At 48.6% G+C, this 23,454-nt stretch overlaps 1 protein-coding gene across 1 annotated transcript in view; it reads left to right on the forward strand.

Moving 5' to 3' along the window:
* Positions 1–10,054: 10,054 nt before the first annotated feature.
* Positions 10,055–23,454, forward strand: part of LOC143962344 (extracellular calcium-sensing receptor-like) — a 31,311-nt gene continuing 17,911 nt past the window's right edge. The window contains exon 1 of the mRNA XM_077471642.1: positions 10,055–10,338. Coding sequence (XP_077327768.1) covers positions 10,055–10,338 — 284 coding nt within the window. The remainder of the gene's footprint in view (positions 10,339–23,454) is intronic.

Below are 23,454 nucleotides of genomic sequence, written 5' to 3' on the forward strand. Positions count from 1 at the left end.
TAAACGTATCTATGCACCAAGTTGTGGTCTTTAGTGTACCAAAAATTGTTGTCCTTGTTGTACACAGGAGATCTGTTTATCCCAGCATAGACAAGGCTGCAGAAGGGCACTGATCAGCCTGCAATTATGGACAAGGCTGCAGATGGTCACTGATTAGGCTGTAATGATGAGCAAGGCTGCAGATGGGCACTGATCAGGCTGCAATTATGGGCAAGGCTGTAGATGGGCACTGACTAGGCTGCAATGATGGGCAAGGCTGCAATGATGGGCAATGATAAGGCTGTAGATTTGCACTGACCCTTATTTTGTTTCAAAATTCTTTATTTAAAATGTAGGTTTTTCCTAAAACTTTCCTCTTAAAATTAAGGTGTGTGTTATAAACCTGTGCGTGTTATACACCAATAAATACAGTAGTTAAAAAAACTTACCATGCCTCTTACTAAATACTTTAGACTACCTTCCACAAAGAGGTTATTTTTTTTGGGGGGGGGGGGGTATTTGTACTAACCTTACATTTTAGGGCCTCAAGAAATTCGACAGGCGGTCAGAATATCCGGACAAAAAAATGTAGCAGTATACATTTTGGCCTAAATTTATAAAGAAAGATTTAAAAATTTTATAACAGAAACATCCTTTATGTAGAATAAAAAAAAAAAAACTGTGATGATTAAATACCACCAAAAGAACCCTCTATGAGTCTAAAAATAATGATAGAAAATTAATTTGGTTACATTGTTACATGACTAATTGCCATTCAAAGAGTGACAGCACAGAAAACTGAAAAATGGCCTGGACTGGAAGGGGGTAAAACAACCCGGTCTTGAATTGGTGAAGATACCTGACTAATTAAAGTGTATGTAAGCTCAAATACTATAACGTTGAGTAAATAGCTCCCTTTATGGCTTTGATGGTTGACTGACAGCTGATCTGGACATTTAGCAGGCAAGGCTGGGACCTGCTGTAATGTTGTTAATAAGGAGTAGGGATGAGCCGAACACCCCCCGGTTCGGTTCGCACCAGAACTTTCGAACGGACCCCAAATTCGAACGAACTTTAGAACCCCATTGAAGTCTATGGGACTCAAACGTTCGAAATTAAAAGTGCTAATTTTAACGGCTAATATGCAAGATACTGTCCTAAAAAGTGTTTGGGGACCCGGGTCCTGCCCCAGGGGACATGGGTCAATGCCTAAAATGTTTTTAAAAATGGCCGTTTTGGCGGGAGCACTGATTTTAATGACGATTAAAGTGAAAAAAAAGTGAAATATTCCTTTAAATATGGTGCCTGGGGGGTGTCTGTAATATGCCTGTGAAATGCCACGTGTTTCCCGTGTTTAGAACAGTCCCTGCAAAAAATGACATTAAACGGAAATAACACCATTTAAAACTGCTTGCGGTTTTAATGTTATATCTGGTTCCTGCAATATGGTTCAAAATCATTGAGAAAAATGGCATGGGTAGCCCTCCCTGCCCATTACCAGCCTATTTGGGTCTTGTACGCATATTAAGGGGAACCCTGTACCCATATTAAAAAAAGGAAATGCGTGTGGCCCCCAGGCCCTATATACTCAGAACAGCAGTATACAGGCGGTGCAAACAAGACAGGGACTGTGTAGGTTTGTTGTGTTAAGTCGAATCTGTTTTTAATTTTCAACTGGTACATTTTTAAAGTGTAGCTCCAGTCAAAAAAACAATTTTTAAGCTTTTTGGAAAACATAGGGAAGGGTTATCACCCCTGTATAATTTGTTTTGTCGTCCATCTTTTTTCATCTCACTTGCTGTTGTCTCCTTCCGTTTGCAAGTAGGAGATGTTTGTAAATTGGATGTTTGAAAGTAGGGGCCTGCCCTATATGCTCTGCAGAAATGGCGGAACAAGGTGTTGGTTTTGCCACAACATTGTAAGCCCTCAAAGTGACTCTTGGTGGGCGCTGGAGCGCCCTGCTGTGAACGATTATATCAAGAATTGTAATTACATGCCATTGTTGAACAGAGGTAGAAAAATTGACCTTTGGTGGTTGTGGTGCTGGTGCCACAACACTATAAGTCCTCACCGTTACTCTGGGTGGGCACAGGAATGGGCCCTCCTGTGAAATATTATATCAAGAATTGTAATTACATGTCCCTGTTAAACAGGGGCAGAAAAATTTGGCCTTAGGCACTGCTGCTGGTGCCACGACACTGCAACCTCTTCCATATACTCTAGTTTTATTGCAGGAATTAGCCCTGCTGCAAAGCATTGCATCAAAAATTGTACTTAAACGCCCCTGTTAAACAGGGGCAGACAAATTGGGCCTTAGGCACTGGTGCTGGTGCCACCACACTGCAACCTCTCCCATATTCTCTAGTTTTATTGCAGGAATTAGCCCTGCTGCAAAGCATTGCATCAAAAATTGTACTTAAACGCCCCTGTTAAACAGGGGCAGAAAAATTGGGCCTTAGGCACTGGTGCTGGTGCCACCACACTGCAACCTCTGCCATATACTCTAGTTTTATTGCAGGAATTAGCCCTGCTGCAAAGCATTGCATCAAAAATTGTAATTAAACACCCCTGTTAAACAGGGGCAAAAAAATTGGGCCTTAGGCACTGGTGCTGGTGCCACCACACTGCAACCTCTTCCATATACTCTAGTTTTATTGCAGGAATTAGCCCTGCTGCAAAGCATTGCATCAAAAATTGTAATTAAACGCCCCTGTTAAACAGGGGCAGAAAAATTGGGCCTTAGGCACTGGTGCTGGTGCCACCACACTGCAACCTCTCCCATATACTCTTGTTTGATTGCAGGAATTAGCCCTGCTGCAAAGCATTGCATCAAAAATTGTACTTAAACGCCCCTGTTAAACAGGGGCAGAAAAATTGGGCTGATGGCATCAACCAGAACCAGAAATGTTCTTCCAACATATCAGCGGAGGAGGAAGAGGACAGTCACTCAGCATCAGCATAGGCAGTCTTGAAGGGATGTGATATTTAAAAAAAAATTATTCTGTTACATCAGCTTCAGGTGCTTGATAGCTGTGGGTGATCCAAGACTGATTCATCTTGATGAAGGTCAGTCGATCAACTGATTCGGTCGGTGGACAGGCGCACCCTGTGATCGGTAACAAAGCCACCAGCAGCACTGAAGGTGCATTCCGAAAGAACGCTGGATGCAGGACAGGCCAGTAGCTCAATTGCATACTGTGCAAGCTCTGGCCAGTGATCCATCCTCAAGACCCAGTAAGCCAGAGGATTTTCGGTGGGAAAGGTGTCCAAGTCTGACCTTGCCCCTAGGTATTCCTGCACCATGTAAATCAGACGCTGGCGATGGGTGCTGGAACCGATCATACCTTGGGGCTGCGGACTAAAAAATTGTCTGAAAGCATCAGTCAGACAGCCACCTTCTCCACCGCTCCTTCTGACCGATGCCTCAGCAACACGTTGTCCAGGACCAGGAGTTTGTAACCTCCCAGTCTCTGGGAACGCGTTGCACAGACCTTTCTGCAAGGCCTCCCGGAGATGTCTGATCCTCTGCTCCCTCTGCGATGGCAAGATAAGGTCGGCAACCTTACCCTTGTACCGTGGATCAAGGAGAGTGGCCAGCCAGTAATGGTCCCTCTCCTTGATCCGAAGAAAACGAGGATCCTTCCGCAGGCTTTGCAGGATCAGGGAGGCCATGCAGCGTAGGTTAGCTGAGGCATTCGGTCCGGAGTCCTCTGGGTCACTAAGGACAACATGATCTGCAGCTACCTCCTCCCAGCCATGTACAAGTCCACGTGTTTCTTGGGACTGTAAATCATCCCTACAAGACTGCTGCTGCTGCTGCTGCTGCTGATGCTGTGTGCCAGTCTCCACCTCCATGCTGACACAATCATCCTCCTCCTCCTCTTCCTCCTCCTCATCCTCTTCCTGTGTGATGGGTGGCACAGCAGGAACACTGTCTGGATAAAGGGGGCCTTGAGAGGCAAGGAAGTCCTCCTCTTCCTGCCTCTGTTCTGCCTCAAGTGCCCTGTCCATTATTCCACGCAGCGTATGCTCCAAGAGGTGGACAAGAGGTACAGTGTCACTGATGCATGCACTGTCACTGCTCACCATCCTTGTGGCCTCCTCAAACGGTGACAGGACAGTGCATGCATCCCTGATCATGCCCCACTGGCGTGGTGAGAAAAAACCGAGCTCCCCTGACCCTGTCCTGGTGCCGTAGTCGCACAGGTACTCATTGATGGCCCTCTGCTGCGTGTGCAGCCGCTGCAGCATGGCCAACGTTGAGTTCCATCTGGTGGGCATGTCACATATAAGGCGGTTCTTGGGCAGGTTCAACTCCTTTTGGAGCTCAGCCAGCCGAGCACAGGCATTAAATGATTGGCGGAAATGCACACAGACTTTCCTGGCCTGCTTCAGGACATCCTGTAAGCCGGGGTACCTGCCCAAGAACCGCTGCACCACCAGGTTAAGGGCGTGAGCTACACAGGGCACATGGGTCAGTTGTCCCTGTCGGAGGGCGGAGAAGAGGTTGGTGCCATTGTCACAAACCACCATTCCTGGCTTAAGCTGGCGTAGCGTCAACCACCTCTCGGCCTGCCCCTGCAGAGCTGACAAAACATCCGCCCCAGTGTGGCTCCTGTCCCCCAAACAAACCAGCGCAAGCACGGCATGGCATTGTTTTGCCTGCGTACTTGCGTAGCCCCTGGAACGCCTACGAAGCACCGCTGGTTCTGAGGACAGGGCCCTGGAAGAGGCCATGGAGGAAGAAGAAGAGGAGGGGGTGGAGGAGAGAGGTGTGTCACAACCAATAGTAGCATTTTGGAGGCGTGGTGGCGGAACAACCTCCAACACAACTGCACCTTGTCCTGCATCCTTCCCAGCTGCCAGAAGAGTGACCCAATGGGCCGTGAAAGACAGGTAACGTCCCTGTCCATGCCTGCTGGACCATGAGTCAGCGGTAATATGCACCTTACCGCTGACCGCCCTGTCCAGCGAGGCAAGGACATTGCCTTCCACATGCCGGTAGAGAGCCGGAATCGCCTTCTGTGAGAACAAGTGGCGTTTGGGGACCTGCCACTGAGGAACCGCACATTGTACAAACTCACGGAAGGGGGCCGAGTCTACCAGCTGAAAAGGCAGCAGTTGAAGTGCTAGCAATTTAGCCAAGCTAGCATTCAACCGCTGGGCATGTGGATGGCTGGGAGTGAACTTCTTTCGCCGGTCCAGCAGCTGGGGCAGGGACATTTGCCTGCTATAATCGGACGTGGGTGTACCGCTAGCAGAGTTCCCGGAAGCACTTGGCTGTGACACACCTAATTCTACACCTTCATTCCTCTCAGAGCAGGTTTCAGAGAGGACTGAAGGTCTAGTGGGGTTGGAGATGCCAGCTGATGAGGAGCAAGGAGAGATCCGCTTTGTTCTTTGGTGTGGGTCTTTGAGGTACGCTTGCCAACGAGCTGCATGGCAGGTCAACATATGTCTGGTCAAGCATGTGGTGCCCAAGCGGCTGATGTTTTGGCCACGCGAGATACGCTTGAGACATATGTTGCAAATAGCAGCGGTGCGATCTGATGCACTCATCTCAAAAAAGGCCCACACCAAAGAACTTTTAGAATAACGCGCAGAGGCAGCGCCCTGCACAGGCGGAGCTCTGTGGTGTGATTCAGTCGGTGTGCTGCCCCTAAGCTGGGAGGGCATCCTGCCTCGTTGGACATGTGCCTCCTCCTCCTCCTCTCTCCTTCCAGGCACCCACGTGGAGTCAGTGCCCTCATCATCCCCTCCCTCTTCATCGCTGTAGCAAACCTGGCAGTATGCTGCAGCTTGTGGAACATGACTGCCAGATTGCTGTCCTTCTTGAGCATCCCCTCTCTCTGCGCTCACGCTACTGCCTTCCTCTAGCTGAGTGTCATCATCAGAGCCCACAAAACACTGGGCATCCTCCTGGAGCATGTACCCAACACTGTGCTCAAAGAGTTCAGGAGACTCCTCAGGAGGACGTGGTGGGTCTAGGGAAGGAGTCACTGATGATGACATTGAGAGGAGGAAAGACGATGCGTTGGCAGCTGCTTTGCTAGTACCCTGAGACTGGGTGAGACAGGATGAGGAGGATGAAGAGGGCTTGGTCATCCACTCTACCAAGTCGTTGGCATGTTGCGGCTCAACATGTCCAGCTGCCGAAAAGAAGGACAAGCGTGTCCCATGGCCACGTGCTGATGACAATGCACCGCGTCCACGACCAGCACTGTTGTCTCTAGACACAGAGCCTGCTTGCCCTCTTTTATTGGCTCGCGCCTGTCTGCCTCTCCTTGCTGGCCTTCCAGACATGGTAATGGCCTGAAGGGAGTTGGATAAAAAAGCAGTTGGGTAGTGTATATTGTGCTAGCGGCACACAACACCCACTAACTCCTGCAGATGCCTTTATTATAGAACACCAGAGATAAAGGGGTATATACAGATGTATACTGTGCTGTGCTGGAGGCACACACAACTTCCAATAACTCCTGCAGATGGCAAGTGGTCTCAAATAGAGAAGAGCTATGTAGGTGGATATAGCGGTATGTACTGGGTACAGAGCACGCAGACAGCACGCACTAGCGCCTAACACTACTGACTGCAAGCTCTATTATAAAAGATAGATCACTAGCTATATAGGTGAGGTGAATATAGCGGTGTATACTGCGGTCAGGGCACGCAGACAACAACCACTACACAACAGCAAGATCGAAAATCGTCCGAAAACGATCGGTGTGTACTGTGTTGAAGGTACACAGAACACCCACTAACTCCTGCAGATGCCTTTATTATAGAACACCAGAGATAAAGGGGTATATACAGATGTATACTGTGCTGTGCTGGAGGCACACACAACTTCCAATAACTCCTGCAGATGGCAAGTGGGCTCAAATAGAGAACAGCTATGTAGGTGGATATAGCGGTATGTACTGGGTACAGAGCACGCAGACAGCACGCACTAGCTCCTAACACTACTGACTGCAAGCTCTATTATAAAAGATAGATCACTAGCTATATAGGTGAGGTGAATATAGCGGTGTATACTGCGGTCAGGGCACGCAGACAACAACCACTACACAACAGCAAGATCGAAAATCGGCCGAAAACGATCGGTGTGTACTGTGTTGAAGGTACACAGAACACCCACTGCTTCAGACGCCAACACACTACACAAGGCCGCCGCGCTGGCGGCCTTATATAGTGTGGGGCGTGCACTACACAGCCTGAGCTATGATTGGCCACAGGCATCCTGCCTGTGGCCAATCATGGCTCTCCTCGCTGCTGGCGCTGCGATTGGCCAAGCATGCGGGGTCACAGTGCATGCTTGGCCAATCATGAGCCAGCAATGCACTGCGCCATCGCAGTGCATTGTGGGCCGTGAGCGCCACACGAATTTGGCGCGAACGGACCAAAATGTTTGGACTTCGCCGAACGGACGAACAGCCGATGTTCGAGTCGAACATACGCTCGACTCGAACATCGGCTGTTCGCCCGTTCGGCGAAGTCCGAACATTTTGGTCCGTTCGCGCCAAATTCGTGTGGCGTTCACGCCCCACAATGCACTGCGATGGCGCAGTGCATTGCTGGCTCATGATTGGCCAAGCATGCACTGTGACCCCGCATGCTTGGCCTACATGAAGCTCATCCCTAATAAGGAGTCATACAAGAATGAAAAATTCAATCAGGCGGCATATAAAAACAATACAATTACAGTAAAAAATAGCATGTGGGGGAGCAAACATTGGTATATTTTTTGGTGTGAGGGGTGGCAATCCACCCGCCCCCTCTTTGGTCAGGTCACAGGCACCGCCCTTAGTCAGTCGCCAGCCCCGCACTTACCCCATCTAGTTCGCGGGCAGCGCTTCCTCCGGGGGGCAGGCGGCGGCTTCCCCTGCATCTCCTCCTCTGCGCCCAATAGGCGCTTCTCCTCCCAGCTAATCGGGTGATGGGTCTTAGGACCCGCTTCCGGGTCACATAACTGGGTGGGCACAATGCTCTGCACCCCGAGCCCATCCTTTTTTGAAGCCAATTAGAGCCTCTGGTTCTAATCATGTGCTTCTAAAAAAAGAAAAAAAAAAACATTGGAATTAATGCGTCTGGCGCCCGGCATGTAGATTAGGGGCCGGGTGCATGTATTAGGGGGCGCGCCCCTGCGCCCCATATGGATAGGCCTCCACTGCCTTTAACAAACCTGATTATTTCTATACAGCATGCAATTAAACAGACATTTCTCTTTTGGGTCAATCATATCATTACAACTAGCCTCCCTACATAATTCTACTGACAGCAGACAAATTAATTGGAGTAAGTTCCTTCCATGTGACCAATAAGAATCTGTAGACTTGCACAGGGAGAAAGTGGGGAAAGACAAAGTAAGATTGTCTGCCAAGAGGAGGTTCCCCCAGAAAGTCAGGGAACACCAAGAAAAGATAAAGGATAGAGGAACCAGAGACCAGGGAAACAGAGTCAAGACATAAGGTGGAGAGAAGAGGGTATGTTTGCGACATGTGCAAAGTGAACCAGTACTATGTCAATCAAAGACCAGGGTGTCCCAGTCTTTAATAATCCTACATTTAAAAAAAAAAAAACCTCTATTACTAGGTCTGTTGCTGGAAGTTCAAAATGTTGCAATAGTCTGCTGAGCAAATATGTTTAGTCCATGGAAATCCACATTTTGCGGAATCACCTCACCCAACATTTTTGTTGGACAGCTTGGCCTATTGGCCGGAAGTTGAAAATAACAGATATCATGGCAGGATCAAAAGGTAATAAAAAAATCTCTTACAGTAGGAGTTTGGAAGAACACATTCGACCTTTTAAAGTGACCGAAAGACTGCATCATTTATGCCATTATATTTATTTTGCCTACAGTTATGCTTTGTAATACTTTATCATATCGAAAGTACATTATAGGAAGAGTGCGATACATTATTATCAACACAACATCAGGAACTATTACTATTACTATAAAATAATTAATTTTATATAAGTTACCCAAATGTCAACGTGTCCTTTGATACTGGCAGCTATGGCAAGGGAAAAAGAAAATTAAGTACTTATAGTAATAATATCCTGAGAGATTTTTACAGTTTAAAACAATTTGCATCATATAATCAGATCCAGTCTTATATTCCCTTCAGTCCAATTATCTGAAGTGTATAAAATACCTGTCAGCTACCCTTAGCAGTGGTGCTGCCATGCAAGTGATTGTGTATGTTATATCTGTTTGTAATAAGGTTTGCCTAATAGCTGTTGGCATCTGAAAAGGCAAGAGACAAAAGTGCCTCATTTTGGGGGGTCACTGGTGCTCTCCACCCTCCTGAAGCCAATTTCTCCATCAATCAAAGTAACTATCAGAGTCTTCAAACAAGTACCTACCATAGACCACCATTTAAACTTTAAAGCTTATCTAAGGCTAGACAGCTCGCATAACACATACATGGAAGTCTGTTATCCATGAAAAGTCTGGTTGTCCATTTCTTTGTTTTAGCACTCTCTATGTGACTGTTTTCATCCCAACTTTCTTCTTTTTGCTCACAATGAACAACTTAATATAATCTTCAGCTTTGAGACCAATAAAGGCTAAAATATTACAACATTGACAGCAATTCCTTCTTTTGTTATATTCAATTTGGTATTTTTTTTAATACAGAAGGTCGTCTATATAATGCCAATATAATGATTACGGTTTTCTCTTGCATATAATATTGGTGGAACTGGCAAATCTTCCCTTGTATGTTACACTGGAAAAACATAAAACAACTCCTCTCATCCAAGACAGAGACAGAATAAAGAAGGTGTTGCCTTGTGTGTAACACTATTACAATGAAGACAGTCTTGTGTTGTGTTCAACACTGATATCTTCAGACCTCCTTACATGTGCAGTTTATCTAAAGAAGGTCTTCTCCAAAACATAAAGGTCTTTGATTGCACTGAAGGTTTCCACCTATAAATAAATGGGTCTGCAGATGGATATAGTATCTGGAGCTTCATGGTAGAAAATAAATATAATGGTCTTCATCTGTGTACATTAGTAGCAGGTAACAGAAAGTATAGCAATACTTTGTTTTGAAAAGGCACCTACATGGTCTATGAAGTAGAGATGTTTTTCAGCTACAATGGCATGACCAAGTTGTGCACTACTATTTGCCTGCTGTTCTGTAAAACATGGGTGTTTTATGTCGTTTTTGTGGATGTCTTTGACTGTCTGGAGCCTATGCATGGTTGCCACTTGCCGGTTGTTCCTATCAATGGGTACCTGAGGCAGTCAGGAGATCTGGTGATTGGAGGAACTTTCCCTATTCATGTGGACAGAAGCTACACTGAAAACACATTTACCAGCAAGCCAGAGGACCTCAAATGCAAGCTGTAAGTCTATGTAACTTTTAGAACTAAATCAATTATTGCTAAGTAAAGCATTAATTAAATAAATACAATAGGTGAAGGGTGCCTTTAAAGACTAGTTTCTGACTATCATCTTATCATCTAATTATAATTACCTTACCATCAGGCGATTCCGTTGCTTTCATACCCAAGTATATCTCTATGCATAGGGGACCCAATGATTGACACAAGACAAGTTGCTCTACAATACATTGTTCCGCTTTTATTATCTTCGGCATGGTGTTAAATAGTGGTTAAAATGTAGGCGTTACAACCACCGTCCACAAATAAGTGGTACATATTTAAATTACACATTTCCTTTTTAACATACTATCAACCAATCATAGTCATTAACTCTTTATCTAAGTAAACCCATCATGTCACATTATTATTATGTCAAATTTAAATGCAGACATCTCATGACACATACGTGACTTCCTATATCTGGGTTCGTTTTCAACACAAGACCCATCTTTACACAACAATATTGTGACAGGAGTCACTTTGGGTGGGGGGTTTGTGGAACTCAGCTTACCTTGGAGATCTTGGGAGACTTCGTGTCCAGTTTCCCTGGCCCCTCTTATGTGTATAACACGCTGCACCCATTAGGGACACAGGGTGACTGAGAACCCCACTATGATCTGTGCTATTTAGACACACTGTACAGTCACACTGGAATATTGTATTTATGTATATATTGTGGAATGTTGCATATATGTATATATTGTGTGTCATATGTGACTTGCTATGTCTGGTTTCGTTTTCAACACAAGACCCATCGTTACACAAATGTATATTTTTACTTAATCAGCAAAGTGATAACCTTTAAAAGGATCAGTCGCGTATTAGATTACAAAACACAAGGGGGCTTTTTCATGACCCTTTCAATGGGTATGAAGCCACTAGTAGGACAAGGCTTTCCTTTTAGTTAAGTATATGTCCTTACGATTGACCAAGTACATTTACAGCATCATGGCAGAAGCAACATATGAAAATGGTGCAAACAAGTCCCTGTGCTATGGAGGTAAAATAAACAATTGTGTATGAACAATCAAATGTTGTCCACCAATAATTATACTTTAAATATACGTGCAGTGTTCACTGCTTCCTGACAATTCCTGGCAAGACTATACAAGCGTGAACTGTGTTGTCTTAGCTTAGCCAGTTGGCTTACGCCATATTAAGCTTTGACAAGGGACCCCCTCTAGACCACTGCAACTGTAATGTTTTTTTTAATCAATAAACATTTTCCATTTAGCTCAGTGAGTTATATACAATTGTCTTTTTGATATTTGTTTGAGGGCTGGTTGAGCATTAATCTGTTTTTATTTCTCAGTTGTAGTTTACTGCTGCCACCTTTAACCACTTCAGATAAAACAAGTGGAGGCGCAACAACTAAAACCATAAAAAAAAAAAAATATATATATATATATATATATATATATATATATATATGTATATATGTATATATATATATATATATATATATATATATATATATATATATATATATATATATATATATATTATATATATATATATATATATATATATATATATATATATTTATTTTAAAAAACTAATAAATATCTGCAATAAAACTGTAACAATGTCTCTATACGGATGGTGAGAAGGGGTTAAAAGTCCAAAGCAAGCAGGGCTGCCATCATATTAGAACAGAAACCATGTTCCAGGGAGCTGCAAAAAAACAAGGAGAGAGACGCCTCTGGGTGCAGACGTTTTTAACAAGCTTTAATACACATAAATTTGTCAAACTCACATTTCAGCAGAAAGTGATAGGCATGAAAGTATAGACAGTTTATGTCATGGATTCTGAGTCCTGGGCCTTGTAGATCCTCTGTCAAAACAGTCTGGTCAGAGAGGTGTCCACCGTTAAAGGGGCGTTCCGGGCAATACATTTTTTTTTAAAAGTCAACAGCTACAAACACTGTAGCTGCTGACTTTTAATAAGGACACTTACCTGTCCAGTGATCCTGCGATGTCGGCCGCCCCGAGGCCGGTACCTCCATCTTAACGAGGGGAAACAGGGAGTGGAGCCTTGCGGCTTCACTGCCCGTTTCCTACTGGGCTTGTGCGAGTCGCGCAGCACTTTGTGAATGGCCCCATTGTTTTCTAAGACACACACATGTCCCAGAAGGCAACGGGGCCGCTCACCGAAGAGGAGGAAGCACCACTGAATAGGAAGAGGCAGATAAGGAAGACTGCCTAGCAACAGCGGTTTCAGGTAAATGAAAAAAAAAAATAGTATATTTTTTTTTAATTTTTAATTTTTTTAAATTATTATTATATTATTATTAATTTGAGATTGTTATGCCACCTCTGGAAGACAAACTGCGTGAGGCGCAGGGAACAGCAGGCTGCAGGGGATGACATCACCAGTAGTGGACGCGTTTCTTGAGTAGGCACACTGCGGTGTACTGGCAAGCCGCATTCCTTTATCAACAGACATAGTGAGGCTTGCCAGTACACTTGCCAGACATGTCTGTTGATAAAGGAGTGCGGCTTGCCGGTCTACCTCTCTGTGACAAGATCGCGGGCACCCGGTTGACATCGAGAGCGCGGGACCCGCGGTTACGGTGATGGAGAAAGCGGCGGGTGCCTGCATGCCCGCAATGCCGTTTCTTGAAGGGGACATACCCATACGCCCTTTTGCCCACCCATGCCATTCTGACAACATATATCGTTGTGCAGCGGTCGGGAAGCAGTTAAAGTGATTGTAAAGTCATGTTTTTCTTTTCCTAAAAAAAAATAACAAATATGTTGTATTTATCTGCTCTGTTGCAGTGGACTTTCACAGAGCAGCCCAGATCCTCCTCTTCCTGGGTCCCTCTTCTAATATCCTGGCCCCTCCCTCCTGTTCAGTGCCCCCATTACTATGGGGGCACCCCAACTGAGTCACAGCTCCCTGTGTCCATTCAGACACGGAGCTGTGGTACGGCCCGCCCCCTCACTCTCTCTCCTGATTGGCTAACTGACTTTGATTGACAGCAGTGGGAGCCAATGGAAGCCAACTGAAGCAGTGGCACGTGCTTGCCGTTGCTTCAGTTGTACTGTGCCATTTCCGGCGGCTCCCGCCCATGCGTGGGAGTGACGTCATCGTAGCTCCGGCCAATCACAGCGCCAGAGCCGCAATACCCGGAAGTAACCTCCGGGATAGATGACGCTGGCCGGAGGGGGAGACGAGGACGGCTGCAGGGGCTTCACTCTTGGGTAAGTAATTCATAATGAGCTGGTATGCTATGTGTACTAGCTCATTATGCCTTTATCTTGCGGGGTGAATTTTATTTTTCCATTAGGGTTTACAACCACTTTAAACAGACACCTTAAAGTGTAAACACATTCACATATCACTAAACCAGCCGTTCTCAACCTTTTTAACACAGAGGAACCCTTGAAATAACTTTCGGGTCTCAGGGAACTTCTGCTAAAAATTGCTATATGTACAACTCATGATACATTATCTTGATGGTCAGTGGGAAGAATGTTCCTTACAGTTGTGGTCATTAGGAAGAACTACCCCCTTACAGACAGCTAAAAAGATCAATGTTATCTGTGGGAACTTATCCGATAGGCAGAGTTGGTTTATTGCTCAAGGAACCCCTAGCAACCTCTGGAGGAGCCCTAGGGTTCCATGGAACCCTGGTTGAGAAACCTTGCTCTAAACAGTAGACACGTGCACACTGAAATATTTTATTTCGTCCGTAAAATGAATTTATTTAGTTACTCTTGAAATTCGTGTTTATTTATTTTGTTTTGTTAAAAAATTCATTCGTCTGAAAATCCGAAATAATTAAAGTCGAATCTGTCATTGAAGGCTTATGGCAGTGATGGCGAACCTTGGCACCCCAGATGTTTTGGAACTACATTTCCCATGATGCTCATGCACTCTGCAGTGTAGGTGAGCATTATGGGAAATGTAGTTCCAAAACATCTGGGGTGCCAAGGTTCGCCATCACTGGCTTATGGTGTCTGTCAAATGTTCTAAGAAGATTCGACGGAGCAGCGAAACTGTACGACGCCGCAATTGTACATTTCCGGTCGAATGCTCCGCCTACAAGCTATAGTAGCATTCTAATGTTGTATGATACCAGTAATAATTATATTTATTAATTATTATTACTAGTCTATTCTTCTATAGCCTATGGGCGGAGCATTTGACCATAAATTTCCCCTCGCAGCGACTGCTTCGTCGAATCTTCATGACGAATCTTTTCTCTCTATGTCGAATAATCTTGGACTAATAGAGTTAGGTTAGGCACATTCAACCTTTTTTGCTATTGTCTCTATAATGGCAAATCTTTTCTCTCTATGTAGAATAATCTTGAACTAATAGAGCTAAGGTTAGGCACATTCGACCACAGGCTCGATGGACACAGATTGCTATTGTCAGTGTCCTATCTATATTGAACTGTTGTCACAACGAAAACGAAAGTAAAGCATTTGTTTATGTCGGATCTTTCGGTTTTCGGATTCTGCACGTTCGTTGTCGTTTGTTAAAACGATAACGAAAATACCCGAAAATTCGGAACAAAAATGCATTTTTGCAAATGCGAACAAAAACAAATGCACATGTCTACTAAACAGTAGCGCTGTGATTCAAGATTCAAATCTAAGTATTTAACGTTGAAACTTGTGAAAAAAATAAAGAAGATATGACTTAGAAGGTCCTTATTAGAGTGAAAAAATATCAAAAGAAAATGAAAAGTCCACCAATTGTGAAGAAAGAAATATTTTGATTACTGTACCATTGGAGGATATCACCTGTTTCCTTTTACATGCTACTGGCCATCACTTTAAATCATTGTCACAAACATATGAAAATGCATTTCATTTGTACCATATCATGCCTACCTTTAGTGTTAAGGGTTAGTTTACCACTAAAAAAATTTTTTAAGTAGCACCCAGAACCGTCCATGCATCCAGCATGTAAGCCAGAATCCAAACCTTCTTCCCCATAATTCCCAATATGTCCCGACTCTCAAACATGTGCAGATTTGTAGACGAGGGATAGTGATCATTTCATCCTCATTCCTGTGATGAGGGAGGTGTTCTCACATTCTGTCCATCTTAGCAGAAGCGGCTCTAGACTTTGTGAGGCCTTAGGCATAACTTAGACATGAAGCCCCACTAACGTCCATAAGGTAGGGTGACCAGACAGTCCCCGGATTGAGGACACTGAACCAAGTCTGTCCCCGTTTTTGTCCCCGGATTGGATTTGAACAGGAGCTGGGGCAATTTCAAAGACAGTCAGTGCAGAATTAAAAAAAAAAAATCTGAATTACACTCCCCCCCCCCCCCCCCCCCAAATTTGTCGCTCCTACTAGCTTGGGGGGTTTATTTTTTTCCATTATCTGTGCCCCTTTTTAATGATGATGTGCTGGTCGGAGCGGAGGGAATATTTCTTCAGTTTCCGGCACATGCCCACCCAGCTCTGCTGGCATTTTCTTCTGCCTTGGCTCAAGTCCCGGCCAGCCGCCTATCTGCTTATCTCCTTGCCTTCCCTGGCAGAGTGATTTTCCTCTGCTCCCCACCCAGTAGTAGCCAGGGCCCGGAGAGTAAGGCCGCGTACACACGCGGGGACTGTTCGCCCAACTTTGTCCGCTGAACAGTGTTTCGGCGGACAGTCCGCCCGTGTGTGGGCTTTCAGCGGACAGTTTCAGCGAACAGTTTGCTGAACAAGGTTTTTCGGAATTTCCGAAAAACTGTCCGCTGAAACTTGGTTTCAGCGAACAGTCCCCTCGTGTGTAGGCTTGTTCGTCAAACTAAGTTCCGCGCATGCTCAGAAAGGATTTACACGCCGAAAGTTGTAATGCAATGTATAGGACGTCGTATTTTTCGTCCCGTCGTACGTGCCGTTCACGTCATCGCGCACGGTTTCAGCAAACTGTTCGTACGTCGTGTATGGCCATGTCCGTCCATGCTAATTTTGAGCGGACTGTTTGCCGAAACTGTTTGACGGACAAAGTTGGGCGAACAGTCCCCGCGTGTGTACGCGGCCTAAGACTTGACAGGCTGTGAGGCAGACGGCAGCAGCGATGGGCAGAGAGCGATGATTGCCTCCATTACTAGTAAAAAAAAAAAATATGTCCCCAGATTTCATTTTAAAAATTTGGTCACCTTACCATAAAGGAAAAATAATTCTAGCAATAAAAATGAATTGCATATATTAAGAGTACTGGTGTCAGTGTCTCTGTCAGTGCTGTACCACGCCTCCCAACTTTTTAAGATGGGAATGAGGGACACCTATCATCAAAAGTGTTCAGGCATAGGACACACCCCTTGCCACGCCCCCTTAAAAGGAGAACTATACAAAAAAAACAAGACTGGTTAAACTCACAAGTGTTTTTTTTTTTTACCACTACTATTCCTTTATATTGGCTTTTAGAATTTACAAATGCAGCAATTTAGAAATCAGATGAAAGGTTTAGCGCTGGAAAACACTTTTTTTATAGATAAAAAGTGCATTTAATACACATATATATAGATCAGACCAAAATGGTGGACAAATGAGGGGGAAAGAGGGACAGAGGGACATTTCTCCAAATCAGGGAGAGTCCCTCAAAATCAGGGACAGTTGGGAGCTATGCTATAGTCACATAGAACTCCTTGAACTTGGCATCATAGAAGAGAAGGGGCTGTGTGAAATTTCACCACCTCGGAGGTCTCATCATCATGGGCGTCCGCAGCAGGGGGCAAGGGGGGTCAAGTGCCCCCCCCTGGAATCCCCAAGGTGTTGCCACTGCCGCCGCCGCTGCCATGCTGCACTATTTTTTTTTCTGAGTCCGCTCTCTCCTGTGTATCACAGGGCTGGATGGCTGTGTTCGGCGGCCGCTCTGTAACACAGTCCCGCCCCCCCCAGACCATCTCGTGTGATAGTAGAGAGAATCAACGCTCCGCCTATCACATGAGCCGGTCTGGGGGGGGCGGGACTGTGTTACAGAGCGGCCGCCGAACACAGCCATCCAGCGCTGTGATACACAGGAGTAGATGCCCATGATCCGTGCTACAGTGCCTGGATAGGAGGATCGAGGGGGGGAGGGGGGCTGCAGTGCTCTCCTCCACCACCGCACTCTCCTGCCCCCCCCCCCTGCTCTTCTCTTCCACCACCGCACTCTCCTGCCCCCCCCCCGCTCTTCTCTTCCACCACCACACTCTCCTGACCCCCCCCCCCAGTGCTCTCTTCCACCACTGCACTCTCCTGACCCCCCCCCAGTGCTCTCTTCCACCACTGCACTCTCCTGACCCCCCCCCAGTGCTCTCTTCCACCACTGCACTCTCCTGCCCCCCCAGTGCTCCTCTCCTCCACCACCGCACTCTCCTGCCCCCCCCAGTGCTCCTCTCCTCCACCACCGCACTCTCCTGCCCCCTGTGCTCTCCTCCACCACCGCACTCTCCTGCCCCCGTGCTCTCCTCCACCACCGCACTCTCCTGCCCCCCGTGCTCTCCTCCACCACCGCACTCTCCTGCCCCCCGTGCTCTCCTCCACCACCGCACTCTCCTGCCCCCGTGCTCTCCTCCACCACCACACTCTCCTGCCCCCCCGTGCTCTCTTCCACCACCGTACTCTCCTGCCCCCCCCGCTCTTCTCTTCCACCACCGCACTCTCCTGCCCCCCCACCCGCTCTTCTCTTCCACCTCCACACTCTCCTGACCCCCCCAGTGCTCCTCTCCTCCACCACCGCACTCTCCTGCCCCCCAGTCCTCCTCTCATCCACCACCGCACTCTCCTGCCCCCCCAGTGCTCCTCTCCTCCACCACCGCACTCTCCTGCCCCCCGTGCTCTCTTCCACCACCGCACTCTCCTGCCCCCCCCAGTGCTCTTCTCTTCCACCACCGCACTCTCCTGCCCCCCCAGTGCTCTCCTCCACCACTGCACTCTCCTGCCCCCCAGTGCTCTCCTCCACCACCGCACTCTCCTGCCCCCCCAGTGCTCTTCTCTTCCACCACCGCACTCTCCTGCCCCCCCAGTGCTCTCCTCCACCACCGCACTCTCCTGACCCCCCCAGTGCTCTCCTCCACCACTGCACTCTCCTGCCCCCCGTGCTCTCCTCCACCACACTCTCCTGCCCCCCCCAGTGCTCTCCTCCACCACCGCACTCTCCTGCCCCCCGTGCTCTCCTCCACCACCACACTCTCCTGCCCCCCCCAGTGCTCTCTTTCCACCACCGCACTCTCCTGCCCCCCCAGTGCTCTCCTCCACCACCGCACTCTCCTGCCCCCCCCCCAGTGCTCTTCTCTTCCACCACTGCACTCTCCTGCCCCCCCAGTGCTCTCCTCCACCACTGCACTCTCCTGCCCCCCCATGCTCTCCTCCACCACCGCACTCTCCTGCCCCCCCCCAGTGCTCTTCTCTTCCACCACCGCACTCTCCTGCCCCCCCAGTGCTCTCCTCCACCACCGCACTCTCCTGCCCCCCCAGTGCTCTCCTCCACCACCGCACTCTCCTGCCCCCCCAGTGCTCTCCTCAACCACCGCACTCTCCTGCCCCCCCCAGTGCTCTCCTCCACCACCGCACTCTCCTGCCCCCCCCAGTGCTCTCCTCCACCACCGCACTCTCCTGCCCCCATGCTCTCTTCCACCACCGCACTCTCCTGCCCCCCCCAGTGCTCTTCTCTTCCACCACTGCACTCTCCTGCCCCCCCCAGTGCTCTCCTTCACCACCACACTCTCCTGCCACCCCCTCCAGTGCTCTCCTCCACCACCACACTCTCCTGCCACCCCCTCCAGTGCTCTCCTCCACCGCCACGCTCTCCTGCCACCCCCTCCAGTGCTCTCCTCCACCGCCACGCTCTCCTGCCCCCCCAGTGGTCTCCATCACCACCACACTCTCCTACCACCCCCTCCAGTGCTCTCCTCCACCACCACACTCTCCTGCCCCCCCCCCACAGTGCTCTCCTCCACCACCACCACACTCTCCTGCCCCCCCCCCCCCCCAATTTTCTCCTCCCCTGTTCTTGCTGCTCTCCAGCTCTCCCCATCCTTCTCTAGCCACCATCCCCAGTGCTCTCCGCCCCTGTTCCCCCAGTGCTCTCCCCCCCCCCCGTGCCCTCCACTCCCCCCAGAGCTCTCCCCCAGTGCTCTCCTCTCTCCCCCTGTTCTTTCCCCTCCAGTGCTCTCCCCTCAGTGCTCTCCCCTCCCCCCAATGCTCCCCCCCTGTTCTCCCCCCCCCCCCCAGTGCTCTTCAGCTCTCTCCATCACTCTCTAGCCCCCACCCCAGTGCTCTCCAGCCCTCCTTACTCCCCACCCCTGTTCTATCTGCCCCCCTGGTGCTCTCCAGCCCCCCCCCAGTGCTCTCTACCCTCCGTGCTCTCCAGTCCCCCGTCCTTTTTGGCTCCCCCTTAGCACCCTCCACTCCCCACCCCTGTACTCTCCTCTCCCCCTGCATTTTGCGCCCACCCATGTGCTCTCCACCCCCCATAGTGCTCTCCAGTCCCCCGTGCTTTCCACCCCTGTTCTTTCTGGCCCCCACTGGTGCTCTCAAGCTCCCCCCCATTGCTCTCCACTCACCCCTGCTCTTTGTCCCCCCCCCCCAGTGCTCTTCACCACCCCACACTCTTAGCCCCCCCCCAGTGCTCTCAGCCTACCGTGCTCTCTACCCCTGTTCTTGTTGGCCCCCCCAGTGCTCTCAAGTTCCCCCCCAAGCGCTCTCCGCTCCCCACCCCTGTGATCTCCACTCCCCCTCACTCTTTGCCCCCACCCATGTGTTCTCCAACCCCGCCAGTACTCTTTGCTCCCCCTTCTCTCCAACTCTTTGCTCCCCCTTCTCTCCAACTCCCACTCAGTGCTCTCCACTTCACTCCACTTCCCCAGGACCAGAGGGCAGGCAGACTGGGGCCAGAAAATGAGGACGGCTGAAGGTGCAGGTGGCCAGGGACCACTCCATCTCACAGCAGACAGATCCTCTGGAAGGAGCACAGTCCCCATCCAAAACGAGAACAGACCCTGCCTGCTGCTGGCCGTCATGGATATCCTGCTGGCATGCAAGGTACTGTACCGAGCATAAACAACACACCTTCCCACAGACAGGGACTGCAGACTGGGACACAGGAGGGGCTGCAATGATGTGCACAGTGAGACTGCATTCACGGCACAGTAAAGCTGCATTTTATAGACACGGTGAGGCTGCATTTGATGGACACGGTGAGGCTGCATTTGGTGGGCACAGTGAGGCTGCATTTGGTGGGCACAGTGAGGCTGCATTTGATGGGCACAGTGAGGCTGCATTTGGTGGGCACAGTGAGGCTGAATTTTATGGGCACTGGTGAGGCTGAATTTTATGGGCACTGGTGAGGCTGCATTGAGCTCTTGCATCAAGTCTGCAGTCTCTGTCCATCTCCTGTAGCATGTCTGAAGTCTCTGAGGGAGTCTGGAGAGGAGTCAAAAGTGGGAGCACCGCCGGGATGGGGGTCATGGGAGAAGTCAGATTTGTGTGGACTGTGGATAGGAGACTATAGGATAAAACCTCCAAGCTGGAGCCGACTGACTGAGCTCTGCACAGTGCACCTGAGAGGAGGTCAGTGAAAGCACCGCCAGGCCAGTCGGGGGTCACTGATGTAAGGGGGGAGTGAATACGATAATGTAAGGGGCACTGATATAAAGGGTTTCCTCCTTATATTAGTAACCCACCCCCCTTACCTTAGAGTATTCTTTCTGCAGAAGGTGGTCCCCCCCCCCCACGTTCAGTTTCTGGGGTCCCCCTTGATGATTGATCACTTACCACTATAACTGGAATTTGAATATATATATATATATATATATATATATATATATATATATATATATATATATATATATAAATAAAGCCCTATGTGATTTCATATCTATATCTAATACTCTCTTCATCAAATGTGCTTTAAAATGCATGGTTTTCCCTTCATGAACAAGAAATAATGACGTTATGCTGTTGGGCTGGTATAATAATGCTGTTGGGCTGGTATAATAATGCTGTTGGGCTGGTATAATTAATGCTGTTGGGCTGGTATAATAATGCTGTTGGGCTGGTATGACATTTTTTCCAGGGCTGGTTTTTGAAAGCATGGGCGTCCGCAAGGTTACTCAGGTGGCTGGGTACCATGCCCATATAGCCTAGAGAATGTACATCTCTTTACATTGCGATACATCTGTTGTGGCCATATTTTTATCTTGATGAAAACAGCCAATCCAGTGACAGTATGAGATGAATATATGACCACAACAGATGTATTGCAATGTAAAGAGATGTAGATTCTCTAGGCTATATGAGGCTGGTACACAGCCGCCAGAGTCACTCCCAATACAAAGTGAAGATGAATTATCTCTTATATAACACAAATGTATTACCAGTGGAAAGATTTTCATGAGATTGTCGAAAAGGGGCGGAGCATGAGTGGCCTTGAAATGATGCCCCCCTTGGAAAAAATACTGCGGACGCCCATGCTCATCATCCCTTTTGGGCAGCGGTAGGTTCCCTTGGACTCCCTGTAGGGGAAGAGCTCCTGATGGGAGATAGCCACAGAGAAGCCAATCATGAACAGTGTCAGCTTAAAATGAAGAGCGCCTTGCCCTCCATGGCTGAGGATTGGCACTGCACTGAGCTGGGACCTCCCGACCACCTCAGTGGAGCCCTGGATGGCCAGGGATGAGGGTGGGATGGAGTCAGTTAAGGGGGAACCAGGCTCTCAATCTCAAGTGGGCACACTGGGATACTGGCAGAGGACTGAGCAGACCTGACTGTAAACCCCAGGCACATGCACACCCCCCGCAAGAACATGCACACACCCCCAGTCGCATGCATCCCCCCAAGTCACATGCAGATCCCCCCATCACATGTACACCCCCCAGTCGCATGCACCCCCCAGTCACATGCACACGCCCCGATCGCATTCACCCCCCCCAGGCAGATGCACACCCCCCATTCACATGTACACTCCCCCCAGTCGCATGCACAACTCCCCCAGTCACATGCACACACCCCAGTCACATGCATGCACACGCACCCCATCACATGCACACACCCACATCACATGCACACCCCTCAGTCGCATGCACTCTCCGTCACATACACCCCCAGTCGCATGCACACCCCCCAGTCGCATGTACAACTCCCGTCACATGCACATCCCCCCAAGCACAAGTACCACCCCCCCAGGCACATGTACCTCCCCAGTCACATGTACCCCCCTAGTCACATGTACCCCCAGTCACATGTCCCACCCCCCAAGTCCATGTACCTCACACATAACAAGGCTCTGTCCCCAAACAGCTCAGTCAGTGCATCCTCAGCTCAGCAGTCAGCTGCTCCCAGACTACAGCGAACTGGAATTGTCTCCACCATGGAAGCCCCGACCATGGAAGGAGGATGGATTCGGCGATCCTGCTGCGCCCTTGCACAAGATATCGGCTCAAGGGATGGACAGGATTTGCTGGCGGGGCAGTTGTCGGTCTCTGTGTGTGTGTCTGCTGCACTGCCCAGTCTCCACTATTGACAGGAGTGGAGACTGGGCAGTGCCTTGGTGGGGCGTGGTGTTACAGAGCAGAGAGGAGAAGGACTGACTGTACGCTAAACAAGGTTGCACGAAGCTCTGCTGACTGTACTGGGACTGATGTATGTATGAGGATAGCCAGAGGCTGCTCTTTAGGCAAATTAGGCAGCCGCAAGGCCCTAGGCGACCGCCTAATTTGCCTAGATTCTAGGCAAATTAGACAAATTAAATCCTAGGTTTTATGAAGGATGGCTGAAATTTCCGGAGGATACACTTTGCCTATAGGTATGTAATTTAAACAAAGTTTAACTTTTCTGCACTGCACCATGATTTGTAACCTACTGGGGACACCTGACTGTGGTGTAAATTTATTTTAACCACTTCACTTCACTTCAGTTATCCTTGCTGGGCGTCATATGACGTCCTTCAGGTTAACAGCTGCCGCGCACCCATGGGGCCGCGCATCTCAGCGTTCGGTATAGCGGTGTGTCAGTCTGGCACACCGCTACACCGATTTTGGTAAAGAGCCTCCGACAGAGGCTCTTTACCAAGTGATCAGCCATGTCCAATCACTGCTGATCATTAGGTCAACAGGAAAAGCCGTTGATCGGCTTTTCCT

The sequence above is a fragment of the Lithobates pipiens genome, unplaced genomic scaffold, assembly GCF_037356315.1.
Source record: "Lithobates pipiens isolate NorthernLeopardFrog02 unplaced genomic scaffold, aLitPip1_a1.2 Scaffold_8, whole genome shotgun sequence".
Taxonomy (NCBI): Eukaryota; Metazoa; Chordata; class Amphibia; order Anura; family Ranidae; genus Lithobates; species Lithobates pipiens.